Source organism: Lagopus leucura, unplaced genomic scaffold (assembly GCF_019238085.1).
Source record: "Lagopus leucura isolate 7727_CA_CO unplaced genomic scaffold, USGS_WTPT01 Super-Scaffold_100002, whole genome shotgun sequence".
Taxonomy (NCBI): domain Eukaryota; kingdom Metazoa; phylum Chordata; class Aves; order Galliformes; family Phasianidae; genus Lagopus; species Lagopus leucura.
In genome coordinates, this window is record NW_024962263.1 from 33605970 (window position 1) to 33619945 (window position 13976).

Here is a 13976-nt window from a genome sequence, read left to right on the forward strand (position 1 = left end):
CTGTTATGCAGAGTTCCACTGTGACACAAATACTCAGGTGTCAGTCTGAATGTATTGCTGCAACAGCCAGTAATAATGTGAAACCAGCATGAAACAGTTAGCTGGCCAATATATTGCATACAGTAGGAAGCTGCAGTTGCTTTCAGAGATAAAGATGAACTGTTCCATGTGTCATTCCACTATTTAAAATTTGATCCTGTGAAAGGACAGATCTTTAGACATGTAGGAAACTGTGTAGGTGTTTGATGTGTTGGAGAACAAAAACCACCAATGAACTCCACAGCACGGGATGGACAGAGTCATCTGTAAGGTACGATGGTTACCAGTGTCAGTTACTGGATATGTGATTTCTTATACAAATACGATGAGACCGTCTTGTGATGCTTGTCACTTTATTTGCTTGTAAGGGAATGATGCCTAAATCTGCAGTGATAGAACCAGGTCAACCCCACAGGAGATCTGCTTGTTCTGATGCCAGCTGGAATCACTTGCTATTCATCATTATTATGCTAATTATTTCTCATTCTTTGCTTTCAGACTTCGCTAGAATAAGATGCAGATTTTCTAACAGGCAGGTTTAGAGCGGAAGCAGCAAAAGAACACTTCAGAATTGAAGTTTGACACCTTATCCCGAAGTAAGCAATCTTAATGGTAACAATTCCTTCAAAGGCCTTAAACTCTGTTATTTTGTGAAATAAATTATCAGCGCTGTTGCTGACAGAGGGCTAACAGACAAGGATGTCTTAAATTAATGATTTTAATGAACTGCTTCTAAAACAACTGGTCAGTGTGTTAGTGATGTCCCTCTTATTAATTAGGCAGCACTGAAATGCTGTGTACCTTATGACAGACTGTTCTGTTACAAGGGAGAAAAGAATTCACTTGTAATTTCAAGATTTCCCTCTCAGCCTGCAACTGTCCTTGCTAGGCTTGAATAGGAACACAAGGATACTGTTTACTTGTTGAAGTTTGCTATTCCTAATTTGCCTAGACACTTCTCAATTGCGATTATGTAGATATGATGAATACTACATGATAGAATGAGACCATTTAACTGAGGCAACCAGTTTTGATGGAGGAAAGGTGTTAAATTGCACTGGGATAATTACACAACTGCAGAGTTGCTCAGGCATGCAGCTAACTGAAGTGTGTCTGAATCTTTTAGCACTCAAATGCCTCTGTCATTCTTAACCCTCTCTCTTGCTTCTGATAATAATCAAAACAGATGGTAATTGGTCTGCATGAACAGGTGATACCATATATTCACTGAGAATGCACAAAAAAGTTTGAAATGCATGGAATGTATATTCAGTCACAAAGCTGAAATCACCGAAGACTGAGCTTGCACTTTATCACTGTATATGCTAATTTCACATCTTCCACTGGAGCAAAACTAAGGGCATGGTTTATAAAAACTTGCACTGTGCATTGGCCATTGCTATTTTTTCTTGCAGTGTGGTAGATGACAGGTGAGCCTCTGCAAGGCTGTTTAAGGAAAGCTGTTACACCTGTCAACAGCAGTGCAAGAGGAGATGAGTCTTAGCTGATGCAACAGTATTCTCTGTCCCATTCAACATGTGTCACAGCCTTCAATTTTGAGCCTGACACAAGACTTTTAGAAATCCCTTTCACACACTTCTGAGTCTCATCTGTTGATTTTTTGAAACAAATATAGACATAATTTTAGTTAAGAGTTGGAAAGCTCTCATACTGAAGCTGAACATTCACAAAGAGAATCAATGAGAAAATAAATTTCTTGGGTGAACTGGCGTATGCCTGTTCCACTGCACCCACTCTCAGCCACTCTGTCCTAACAAGCTTTTATTTCAAACAAAGAGATAAAAGCCTTTAAAAAGGTAGTTTCGGAAAGCTTTATTGAAAAGATTTGAACGTGTTACAGTAGCAGTGAATTATGCTTTGTATTATCTTGCTTCACACTTTCCATAACATGAAACTAGTTGCTTACAAGAACCCTTCACTATCCTCCTACAGAACAGTTAGTAAGCATACATTGTAGTGTGTGAATGCAATAGTCATAAGCCTGGAGGGTGGACTGCTTACTCACGTGGCTACATCACAGCAAAAACAAATACCAGATCCTTTAACACTGTCTTGCTAGTAAACCATACTGCTGTTCCAAAACCTTTTTCTTCGTTACATTGACCCTCAAAGTCCAAACAGATACTTTCTTATGCTATTGTGTTGTTTTTCATCCCAAATAGGTATTAATTTTAGGCTTTTAACCATTTTGATGGTAATAAATTGCTTCATTTATCACAGAACAGAGAGCAATTCATGTTATACAATCAAAAGTGTGGAGATTGTCATTGCGTGAGAAGATTGTTCTAGATGGGATTCTTAACCCAATGCTGTTGTTTTTGAAGTCTGTTGCATTACTATCCCATATACTTTGTATGTCTGCCTTGCGCAATTAACTTTCCTGTTGCCTTACTTGTTAGATCCACACTGGCAAATGCAAGATTTCTTCCTTGCTTCAAAATCTGAGCCGTAATCAGTACTTCTTCTCCAATTTTAGCAGCTGAGGTGTATCTTAAACAAAGAACAAAACAAACAAGTAAGGGTCTGTGCAAAGCACAAATCCAAGGCTATTTCTTCATTTTAGATTATCATAAATGGAATTAAGCAAAACCAAGTAATAGTCACATATACTTATAACTGCCTGCTTGAAAATCCCTGCTGCTTCAAGTCCTTGAACTCCTCCAGAGTACTGCAGTGGTAGTTTGGAATAACATTCTCTGAAGAAATGGAGGATAGAAAGAAACCCCTCACATGGTTCTCACAAAAAGTCCTTTTTGGACCAGGAAGAATTAGGTACTGAAAATCTGATACAAGCTCACCTCCAAGTCCTATTCTAGCCACTGCAGGCTCCTTGTGGCCTTTCTAAACCAGTCTGGCTGGTTTCTGCAGAATATCTCTGCAAGTAACATATCCAGGATTTCAGTCATTTCTGTGTAGAACGTAATCACAGGTTAACTGCTTCTCATAGCCTGGACAGAGAAAAGCCATGGAAATTTGGGAGGCTTTCAAGACTTCCCTGGTTTAACTCCATTTCCATTCATTACATGACTTTTTGTTTTATTTACATAAGTGTGTGGGTGTGTTCTGAAAACACACTGTCCAGGAATTAAGAAGTTTTACCACAGAAAGCTGGGAAAGAATCAGGAGGAATGTGATCCAGCCCTGACCTGAGGTAAGGGAATGCTACTCATATGTTTGCATAGGAGACTGTGTAAGTGCTGTATACAGAACTTCATCAGACTGTTTTTATGCACAACACCATGCTGATCATGTCTCATACTGCTGTTGCACAAGCAACATTAGTTTTCAGGGGGCAGGGACTCAGCCTCCCAGAGGCTGCTGATCCTCTTGTGAGTTAAATAAATAAGCCTTCTGTTTCTCCCTGTTCATTCCATTACTGAAATAGCTTTTTCATGATAGCTTTTAAAAAAGATCCTTCCTCTAAAGGAAAACAAAATGGACTATAGCTATATTTGATATCCAATATCAATTATCATTGCAAGCAGTACTCCACTGCAATACTTAAAGGTTTTTTTTGACCCTCATATTTCCTAAACTCTATGCTACTTGATTATTTTGGATCCTCTGCAGAGAATATTGAGATTTTAGCTTTTTAAAATTGAGCAGGCATTTACACCATGAGGATGGTATAAATAATTAAAATGTTGGTCTCTCACTACACTGCTGCAAGGCAATTAATCTTATATGCATTTCAAGTTTTTATTTCCAGAAATTTCCTGGTCATCACAGTGTCAGTGGAAAGCTCCAGTCCCACATTACCAGTGGGAAATCAGAAGGCACTGGGAGAAAGGAAAGCATCTGGTAAAGATACAGATCACTCCCTACATACTTCCCTACTTTTTTTTTTTTTGTGAGTTATTTCTCCAAGATTTTTAGTGCTCAGTACCAGTTATTTCAAGTAGGACTACTTTAGTAGTCATAATCTCTTCAGTGGAAGTAATGAAGCAAAGCTGACAAGCTGTAACAGCACGATCAAAGGTTTCAGACTTTTTTTTTTTTGAAGGTACTATTTCAAAATTGCATTACAGGAAGAACTATTCTCAATCAAACACTCTAGAGTAAAGGAATCTTCTGTCAGTGAGAAATTCTGACTCAATTTTTAGTTTATCCTCTGAGTGTAACGCAGAGCTAAAATGTTTCCTTATTTAATCTTGGACTAACGCTGAAAAAGGGTTTATTGAAAGCTCTTTGGCCTACATTTTGCTATTTGAGGACACTAACAAATCTGCCCAAGCAAAGAAATAAGCCAATTGTGTAACACTAAAATTTACCATGTAGCACCCCTTTAACATTCTATGAATGAATGGGTATCAATGCACATAATAAATAAAAACTGACTCAAATTTTGCAGCCAACTGGCAATATCCTCAGATATGCTTCCCTCCACCCACAGCTTAGTTTATTAAAAACAAGACTTCAGACACCTTTTTAAAGCAGACAGACAACACATAAGGGAAGTATAACAGAGTCAATACCTTGTCAGGGCAGAAAAGTTAGTAAGTTCTGCTAGGCACAGTGGAAGATACCTACGTGATGTTTATGTCCACACTGACCCCAGGCACTCCTCTTTCTGTGTACATCAGTGCAACTGTTGATATCACATCCACAAGCGTGGCTGTCAAACCTCCATGTAGTGTGCCATGTTTGTTGGTATGTTCCTCCTCCACTTTCAATTCACACACAACTTTTCCTGGACTTGCAGAAAGAAGTTCCACCTGTATAACCAAAAATGGAATAAAGAGCTTACTGACAGAGTACCAACTCCAGGTGCTGCCCTGAATCAAGCTGAAAGGAGTATTTTGGACTCATGAAACAGATGGAAAGACATAAAACATAGTAATTTAACTGTCACATTAGATGTTTCCATAAACTTTGAGCCAATACCATTGGCCTACATGAACTGAAATTTGCATTCCTGGGCACAATTATCCAACACTGAATCATAATGTACTACAGCACCATAATTTACGTACCACTTCTATAGGTGTTACATAGAAAGGTGTTACACAGAAAATCACAGAGCATTTGTGGAACTACACTTCCCCATGTAATCAACAAAAGCAGCTGGATTTTTGAGACCAAGATGTTATTGCATTTCAATTGCTTAAATTATTTTACTCTAGTCTCTGCATTTAGTAGCACTACATTCAAATTCTGAAGACAGATGCAGACCTGGGGTAAGTACTATATATATATATATATATATATATATATATACTTACGCTTTAGCAAATACTTTGAAGAACATTTAGACTGCCACAAGTGAAATATGGACATAATATTTACAGTAATTCCTACTATTTTTTTCTGATTTGTTATCTCAAAGAATTGTGGGTTTTTTTTTTTTAATTTCAGTGTTTCCATACAATTGCAACTGGACTTATTCTCTTTATTCTTAAGATTGAAATGTCTCCAGTTTCACCACTGCTTAGTTATAATGAGCACAATAAGAGCACAATTCCAGTTAAACTCCCTGATATGATAGCAAGATAAGTGGTAACTGAGCACTCAGTCCAACTTCAAATGGAAAAAAAAAAAAAAAAAAAGGGGAAACCACTGAGGCAATGTCCCAGTGTAAAAATAGCACCCTGACCAATGAAGATCCCAAGCGTATGGGGAACAACCATGCTGCAATACACTGCTTCAGACAATTTGCAATTAGGATCTTTTCCCAATGCCTGACACTGGCAGCAGATGATAGCTTCCACTGCCTTTAGGCAGCATTCCAATCTATCAGCAAGGATGGCATCTAGTCTCTCATCTGACACTTGCTGCCTTCTCCCCTGACAGCAGTAGTCAGGTACTTGAATGCTTCTAGGACGTACACAGCTCGAGCTGCTGATCTGTACATCTCCAAAGCCTCTGTGCCTGTCCTCCCATGTATCTCAGTGAGCTGCTTCAGCTCCCAGTCACATCCCAGTTAAAACCCACAGATGTTAAGCCCTATGTGGATACTACATTGGAATTAAATCAGAAAATTCCTCTGATGCTAGAGCTGAAAAGTCTCAGCCTAAAATCTGTCCTCTCCAGAACAGGAAAGGAATCTCAAGTAAGAAAAGCTTCAGGTAGCTCCCAGAATCACAGGATCTTAGGGGCTGGAAGGGACCTCTGGAGATCATCTAGACCAACTCCCTGCTAAAGCAATTTCTCTACTGTAGGTGCACAGGAAACCGTCCAGGAGGAATTTGAACGTTTCAGGGGACGAGACTCCACAACCTGTTCCATTGTTCTGTCACTCTCAAAGTAAAGAAGTTTTTCCTCACATTCATATGGAACTTTCCATGTTCCAGCATGTGCCTGTTGCTCCTTATCTTGTTGCTGGGACCACTGAAAAGAGCCTGGCCTCACCCTCTAGATATTTATAAAGTATTGATAAGATTCCCTCTCAGCTTCCAGGCTGAACAGGCCCAGGTCTCTCAGCCTCTCCTTGTATTGGAGAATGCTCCAGGCTCTTAATCATCTTTGCAGCCCTCCACTGGACTCTCCAGAAGTTCCCTGTATTTTTTGAACTGTAGAGCCCAGAACTAGATGCAGTACTCCAGATGTGGCCTCACCAAGACACAGTAGAGGGAGAATCACCTCCCTCAACTTGCTGGCCATGCTCTTTTGCTCACACCGCAGGATACCATTGGCCTTCTTGGTCATGTGGGCACACTGCTTGTTCACGGCCAACCTGCTGTCCACCAGGACACCCTTGATCCCTCTCTGCAGAGCTCCTCTCCAGAAGGTCAGCCCTTAACCTTACTGTTATTCCTCCCCAGGTGTAGGACTCTGAACTTGCTCTTGTTGAACCTCATCAGGTTCCTCTATACCCAGCTCTCCAGCCAGTCCAGGTCTCGCTATCCTTTCATCCAGGTCACTGATTAAGCTGTTGTATAAGACCAGACCAAGTACCGACCCCTAAGGAAAACCAGTAGCTGCAGGCCTCCAACCAGACTCTGTACTGATCACTACTCTCTGAGTGAGCTCTGTCAGTCATAGAATCATAGAATGGCATGGGTTGGAAGGGATCTCAAGGATCATCAAGTTCCAATCCCCTGCCACAGGCAGAGTCGCCAGCCACTACATCAAGTACTAGATCATTTTGCCCAGGGCCCCATACAGCCTGGCCCTAACACCACCAGAGATGAGGCATTCACAACCTCTCTGGGCAACCTGTTCCAGCACCTGACCACTCTGACTAAAAAACTTCCCCCTGACATCTAATGTACATCTCCCTTATTTTAAAAGCATGCCCCCTTGCTCTTTTACTATCTACCCTCATAAAAAGTCGATTTCCTTCATGTTTATGAACTCCTTTTAAATATTGGAAGGCCACAGTGAGTCAGCCAGCTCTCCCACATGGCTGTCCACTTCTCTATCCCACACTTCTAAGTTCACCTATAAGGATGTTAAAGTGTCAAATGCATTGCTGAAATCAAGGTACACAACATCCGTTGCTCTCCCCACATCTACTCAGCTGGTTATGACAACAGCAGATGCTTGAAATTCAAACAAAACTATGATTTTATAGCTTTCTGCTTCTAGAAGGGGGTTTCAGAACAAATCACAGCATTTCCCCCCAAAAAGGTAAGAAGCTTGCCTCTCTAGGCTGAATTACAGCAAGTTACCTTTTTTAGCTGAGTGCTGCACCCATTATCCAACTAATGGAATTTTAAGGTGCAAGAAGAGTAGAATTAGCAGGGTGAAGATGTCAGTAGGAACTGATTGAAGTCATTGTAACTAATGGACTCTTTACAACTCTATGAGCTTCCTACAGCATTATACTTTCTACACATAAGACCAAAATGTCTAGGGGAAACACAACGATAGTTGCTTTCATAGAATCGTTTGAGTTGGGAAGGACTGTTAACGGCCATCTAGTTCAACTCCCCTGCAACAAACAGGGACACCTACAGCTAGATGAAGTTACTCAGAGCCTCATCCAGCCTGACCTCGAGCATCTCCAGGGACAGGGCATCTACAGCCTTTCTGGGCAACTTGCTGCAGTGCCTCATCACTCTTACTGTAAAAAACTTTTTCCTCGCATCCAGTCTAGACCTTCCCCTTTGAAAACAGTTACTTTCTTTAAGCATCAAGTGATGGAGCTGACAAGGAAAATACTGCTTCTGCTCTCAGTTTTGCTCCTCCAACTCAAAAAACAAAGGTTCTGGTAGGGCTGTTTGCTCAGAGGCATTCACTTCATCTCTGCACAGCAGGGTTCCACGCACACACAGACAACGTAACACCAGAACCAGAACCCTGGCTCTGCAAAACTTAATGAAGGCCCTGAAACTGCTTTGTGGGAGAACACATCAGCTGCGCTACCATATGTAATAGACATAGTAACACCATTTTAACCATGTTTTAATTGTACTGTAGCATCACCTTACTGTAATATCCCTTCTATAACTCTGTGACTGCAGAGCAGCGCCAGACCACCACAGTTCCTAACACTTGAGTCTTGCCGGCAGCTCGCAGACCCGTGACACGTTTGCTTTTTCAGCATAACTTCAAGGTATCTGTTATGATGGGCACTCGTTTTTATTTTTAAGCAGAGAGCAGTAACAACATTTCAACGCTTCATAACCCTAAAAGCGACCTTGGCCATCGGCATTACGAAGGAAGCGTTACGCACACCACTCCTATTTCCCACCGCCCTGGGGGAGCAGGGACTCGTCAGCCCGCCCTACCTTGCCGAGCACCCTGTCGAAGTTCTGCGACTTCACCATGTTCTTAAAGGCATCTCGCATGCTCTCCACCGTGGCGCGCATGCTGCCCATCCCGGTCACGGCGCCCGATCACGGCACCCGCTCACGGCGTCCGGTCACGGCGCCTTATGACGCGGCGCGGCCCGGAACGGCTCGGCCCCGCTTCCGCCCCGCCCGCAGAGCCATGGAGCTGGAGGCGCGGGCCGAGCCACGCTCCCCGCGGGCGGGGCGTGGGGAGGAGGATGAGGAGCTGCGGCTCACCAAGCGGAGGAAAGTGCTATGCTCCGAGTTCGCCGCCGTCACCAGCAGCGACGAGGCAGTGGCGAGCGGCTTCTTGGCGAGCAGCGGCTGGCACCTGGAGGTAGGGCCGGCGGCGGGGGGCGAGGGGAGCGGCCGCCATTCCTCTGTACTCTGCCTCTGTGTTTCAGAGGGCGCTGGACGCTTTCTTCGAGGCGCCAATGAATGAGCAGGCGGCGGCAGCAGGAGAGGGCTCGGCGGGGCCCGGCAGCTGGTGAGTGCCCCTCTGGTCTTTATAGCTGAAAACAAGCTGTGTTTGGTAACAGCTCGACCGGAAAGCCAGGTGACGTCGGCCTCTTCTCACAGGTGACAGTGATAGGATGAGAGGGAAAGGCCTCAAGCTGTTCCCGGGGACGTTCAGATGGGATATTAGGGAGAATTTCTTCTCCAAAAGAGCAGTGAGGCAGTGGCACAGGCTGCCTAGGGAGGTGGTGAGGCCAGCATCCCTGGGGGTGTTCAGAACTGTGTGGATGTGGCACTGGGGGATGTGGTCAGTGGGTGTGTGATTCTATGGCTCTATAGAATCATATATCTTTTTTCATGTAATCGTATGAAAAAAAGAATCTTACCAAGCATCATTCCACAGATGGAGTCAGAAGATGACTGCATCAAACTGGAGACACCTTTTCACAGGATTATAGAATGGCCTGGATTGAAAAGGGCCACAGTGATCATCTAGTTTCAACCTCCTGCTATGTGCAGGGTTGCCAACCAGCAGCCCAGGCTGCCTAGAGCCACATCCAGCCTGGCCTTGAATGTCTCCAGGGATGGGGCATCCACAACCTCCTTGGGCAACCTGTTCCAGTGTGTGACCACTCTCTGAGTGGAAAACTTTCTCTTTTCTCCCCTGTTGTCTTTGCACTGTGGTTTCTGCCTTGAGCAGGGTGTACAGGTAGGGCTCTGTGGGCTTCCTGGTGAGAGAAGAGTGCAACTATGTGCTAATGTTTTGCTGCAGGGTGTTTGGCTTCCCAGCATGCTTTTAGCAAGCTGCTGCTCAGCTCTGTGGTGCACATCTCACGGTTGGCTGGGACTTGTGTGGCAGTGTAATCTTGTACTATTAGTTCAGTACAACATAAGAAAACAGTACTGTGTTCTAGGAAGCGTAAAAGCTTTAGGGTTGGAAGAGATCTCTAAGATCATCCCACCCCCACCGTGCCCACTAATCATGTTTCTCAGAGCTACATTCACATTGTTTTTGAACACTTTAAGAGTTGGTGACCTCACCACCTCCCTGGGCAGCCTGTGCCACTGCCTCACCTCTATTTCAGAGAAGAAAATTTTCCCAATATCCTACCTGAACCTCCCCTGGCACAACTTGAGACCATCACCTCTTATCCTATCACTGTTACCTGGGAGAAGGGGCTGACTCCCACCTTGCCACAACTTTCTTTCAAGTCATGGTAGAGAGCAATAAGGTCTGCCCCAAGCCTCCTCTCCTCTAGACTGCACAATACCAGGGAATAGATATTATCAAACTGCAGTATCCCAGCAGCTGAAACAGACTTAGGTATACTACTGAACATCATTTGTTTTACATTCTCACTTTACTAAAGGAATTTTCTTTGGGCCATGCTTCATTGGTAGAGTCCTCTTTAGAGACTTAGTCCCCTGGCAGTGACTGGATTGGGCACTCATACCTTGATGGTGCTTTTCTGAAGTGCAATTTGGGGTGAATATTCCCCAAGAAAATGACTATCTTGTTGCATGGTTTTTTTGAGTTTGCCCTTGCCCAAGGGGAGCTCAGAAACCTCCGCTGCATTATGAGGATGGGCTCATAAAAACAAGGGCTTGACTGCAGTCTTTGTTTCTAGTATGATGGAGAATGTTTGCAGATTTTACATGCACAGTCTGCCCCTGGCACGGTGAAAGAAATGAATTCCTTAGGTGCATTGGATAGAGTTGGTTGCCATCCAGTTAATTTTAATTTGGAATGGAAGATGTTATTTTGTATCTATAAGGAAGGGGAAGAAAAGGCTCCATGTGATTAAAGTTACTGATCTTCTGAATTACAATAAGAAATCACTTCACGTTAATTTACTTGTTGGGAAAGTTTTATATGGTTGTCTGTAAATTGTGATGGGTGTAAAACATTGTATTTTAGAAGATAAGAGAGGCAAATGCAGTAAGAATAATATTATGCATGATGACAAACAATGTCTCTTTAGTATTGACCTCACAGCAGATGAAACTGCAAGTAATACCAGCAGCAGCAGTGCAGGCTCCAAGCAACAAGATGATGACAGTAGCTTCTCGCTGATAACCTGGAACATTGATGGGCTGGACCTGGAAAATCTGCAGGAGCGAGCTAGAGGTGTCTGTTCGTACCTGACATTGTAAGCATGGCTTTGTCTTTGTATTGTTATGTACCCACCTTAAAGTGAGCTTCTCATTTTAGATAATGAAAAAATCTTCATGTCCAAATTATCTTCAGATTAGACGCAGTAATGAAGTCGTCATACAAATCTTAAGACTGATTGGAGGAGGTGTGAGCTTGTGCAGCATTTCAAGTTAAAGACTTTGCAGTGACTAAAAATCTTTTGGTAACGAACAGTATTGCTTACATCAAGTTTATGCCTGTGTCAGGAGCATGCTTCATACTTCCATCCTGTACAGGAGAAGAGGGTGAAAATGCAAGAAGCTTGTTTGCTTCAGTCTGCTGGTGTGAGTAACTTCATTCTGGAGCATTTGGAGGACCACCAGCATTCTTTGTTTGATTTGTTGTTTGAAAAATGGATCCCTTGCCAGTACTGTTACTTATCTATAAAGGATGATAATGTGCAAGCTAATATGAAAGCAGTAGTATCTGTGATTGCCTTTTATAGTTGTACCATTTGAAGCTTCCTGTTAATACTCTTATGATTAATTTGATAATTGCATAAATTGGTGTGTCTTAATATGGTAATTTATCAGTGTAAATTAAATTGGTTTAAACAAATGTTAATTGGTTCTTCTGAGCCCAGCAGAAACTCTTAACTAAATTGATTTTTTTCTTGATTTTTAATAATGTGTTGATTTTTTTTTTTTTTCCTGTAGAAGTGAATTTATAAGCAAGAAGGTGACTTTTTACACAGTCTAATAGTGATTGGACAAGGGGGAATGGCTTTAAACTGAAAAAGAATGAGATTAAGTTAGATGTTAAGAAGGTGCTGGCACAGGTGCCCAGAGAAGCTGTGGTGCCCCATCCTGGAGGGGCTCAAGGCCAGACTGGATGGGGCCCTGGATAGCTGAGCTGGTGGGGGGCAGCCCTGCCTACAGCATGGGGTGGGGATGGATGGGCTTTGAGGTCCCTTCCAACCCAAACCATTCTGTGATTCTATGAAATTTGTCCTCTGACTGCCTAGAGAAGGTCTATTCAGCAGTGTAACAAAAAAGGGCAGCTATAAAAGAGACTTTCAGGAGTCCTACCCCACATGTGCTGTTACTGGTGGCATAGCTCTAAGGAGCTTGGCATTGACGAATGGCAGATTAGCTGAGACGGATCTGTTTTAAAGGAATGAGATGGAGGGTAGAATTTCCTAGAAATCTTATCTGTGGCATAGTATGATCCAAAGCTGCTTTTCAGCTGTTGAAGTTAAATTTCCTTGCATATGTAATAATTGAAAATTATGCAAATGTTTTCAAGTCTAAAGGAAGTAGGGCGTTTTATTGCCATGTTGGTACTGTGCCCATAATAGTCATTGTTTTCTGCTTCAGCATCAGTGGTATGTCTACGTGCTATTATATATCATTAGTACATCTAAGATATCTAGGAAGATAAGGAAAAAATGCACCTGAAATCTCTGACCCTGTTGTGTTTGACATCAGAGTGTAATAATGTTACCTTTTGAAGTAGCTAACTTCAAAACTTGTTTTGCTGATTTCAGATACAGCCCAGATGTCGTGTTTTTACAGGAGGTTATCCCACCATATCTGTGTATTCTGCAGAGGAGAGCAGGCGGTTACACCATTATTCCAGGTACAAAGTAAACCTCAATTTCTTAAGACAGAAACTGGAAAAAACAAGTACAGTTTTGTTCTGTCTTCCTTGCCAAAAGCTTTGACCTCTTGTAGCAACTGAAAAGACTAAGATGACGAAGGAAACATTTAAATTACTTGCTCTATTTTACTACCACCATATAGTTGGATGCAAATTACTCCTGTGAAAGGTTTGCTTGACCGATGGTCTTTTATATACTTATATTTTTTTTCCCACGTTTTGAAAAGCTGATAGCAAAATTATCCCAAAAAGCACCACAGATGAGTAGTTGCTTAAACATTTGTATTAAAAACATATTCACACCACTGTTAAGAAACTTCTGAGTAATCATTTTGTACATCTTGCAAATTAGAATTTTTCTCCCAGATGATAATAATGAGATCTGTGGAAGAGCTTTAACTTTATCCTGTGGCAGATGTCCATGACCTTTTATTTGCCTGTTCCTCTCCAGGTAATGTAGATGGCTATTTCACTGCCATGCTGTTGAAGAAGCCCAGAGTGAAAGTACTAAAGCAGGAGATAATACGTTTTCCAACCACTTCCATGATGAGGAACCTTTTGGTTGTGCATGTGAGTCAGTCTGCCAGTACTACAGCTGTGTGTCTGTCTTCACAACAATAGAATCACAGAAAGGGTTGGGCTGGCCTTATTCGATGGCAGTCTTACACAGAGCATAAACATTTCTTTAAACATATGAATCAAATTGCATTTGGTACTAATAAAATTAAGTCTCTTACATTGCTGGCTGTACTTTGTTTTCACAACTGATAACCTCTGAAAACAAATTAGAAGCCTGTGATCCTCCTCTAAGGCACTTCTCCAATTTATAACAAATATTAACCAGAGTTCTGTCATTCATTAATTTATTTTCTGATTACTTTTTGTCTATGATCTTCGTATCACAGTGTGGAAAATAGCATACCTGTTTTGTTTCATGTACAGGTGAACATATC

General features: G+C 42.2%; 2 protein-coding genes across 2 annotated transcripts; one reads left to right on the top strand and one right to left on the bottom strand.

The window, feature by feature from the left end:
* Positions 1-1857: 1857 nt before the first annotated feature.
* Positions 1858-8897, bottom strand: ACOT13 (acyl-CoA thioesterase 13). The gene is made up of 3 exons (XM_042868821.1): positions 8733-8897; positions 4591-4775; positions 1858-2550 (listed from the first exon to the last, which is right to left on the bottom strand). The coding sequence occupies exons 1-3, from the start codon at positions 8820-8822 to the stop codon at positions 2397-2399; spliced, it is 429 nt and encodes a 142-aa protein (XP_042724755.1). The 5' UTR covers positions 8823-8897; the 3' UTR covers positions 1858-2396.
* Positions 8898-8923: 26 nt separating this feature from the next.
* Positions 8924-13971, top strand: TDP2 (tyrosyl-DNA phosphodiesterase 2; the record flags this gene model as incomplete). The annotated part of the gene is made up of 6 exons (XM_042868907.1): positions 8924-9111; positions 9179-9261; positions 11213-11380; positions 12911-13002; positions 13475-13593; positions 13966-13971. Coding segments are annotated over exons 1-6 (645 nt in total), but the record flags the coding sequence as incomplete, so codon positions are not given.
* Positions 13972-13976: the final 5 nt, after the last annotated feature.

Excerpts from the sequence above, each read along its gene's own strand:
- ACOT13 (XM_042868821.1), bottom strand. The coding sequence starts at position 8,822 with ATGGGCAGCATGCGCGCCACGGTGGAGAGCATGCGAGATGCCTTTAAG. Across the intron at positions 4,776-8,732 it reads TCGACAGGGTGCTCGGCAAG|GTGGAACTTCTTTCTGCAAG; the intron begins GTAGGGCGGGCT and ends TTGGTTATACAG. Across the intron at positions 2,551-4,590 it reads AGTGTGGACATAAACATCAC|ATACACCTCAGCTGCTAAAA; the intron begins GTAGGTATCTTC and ends TCTTTGTTTAAG.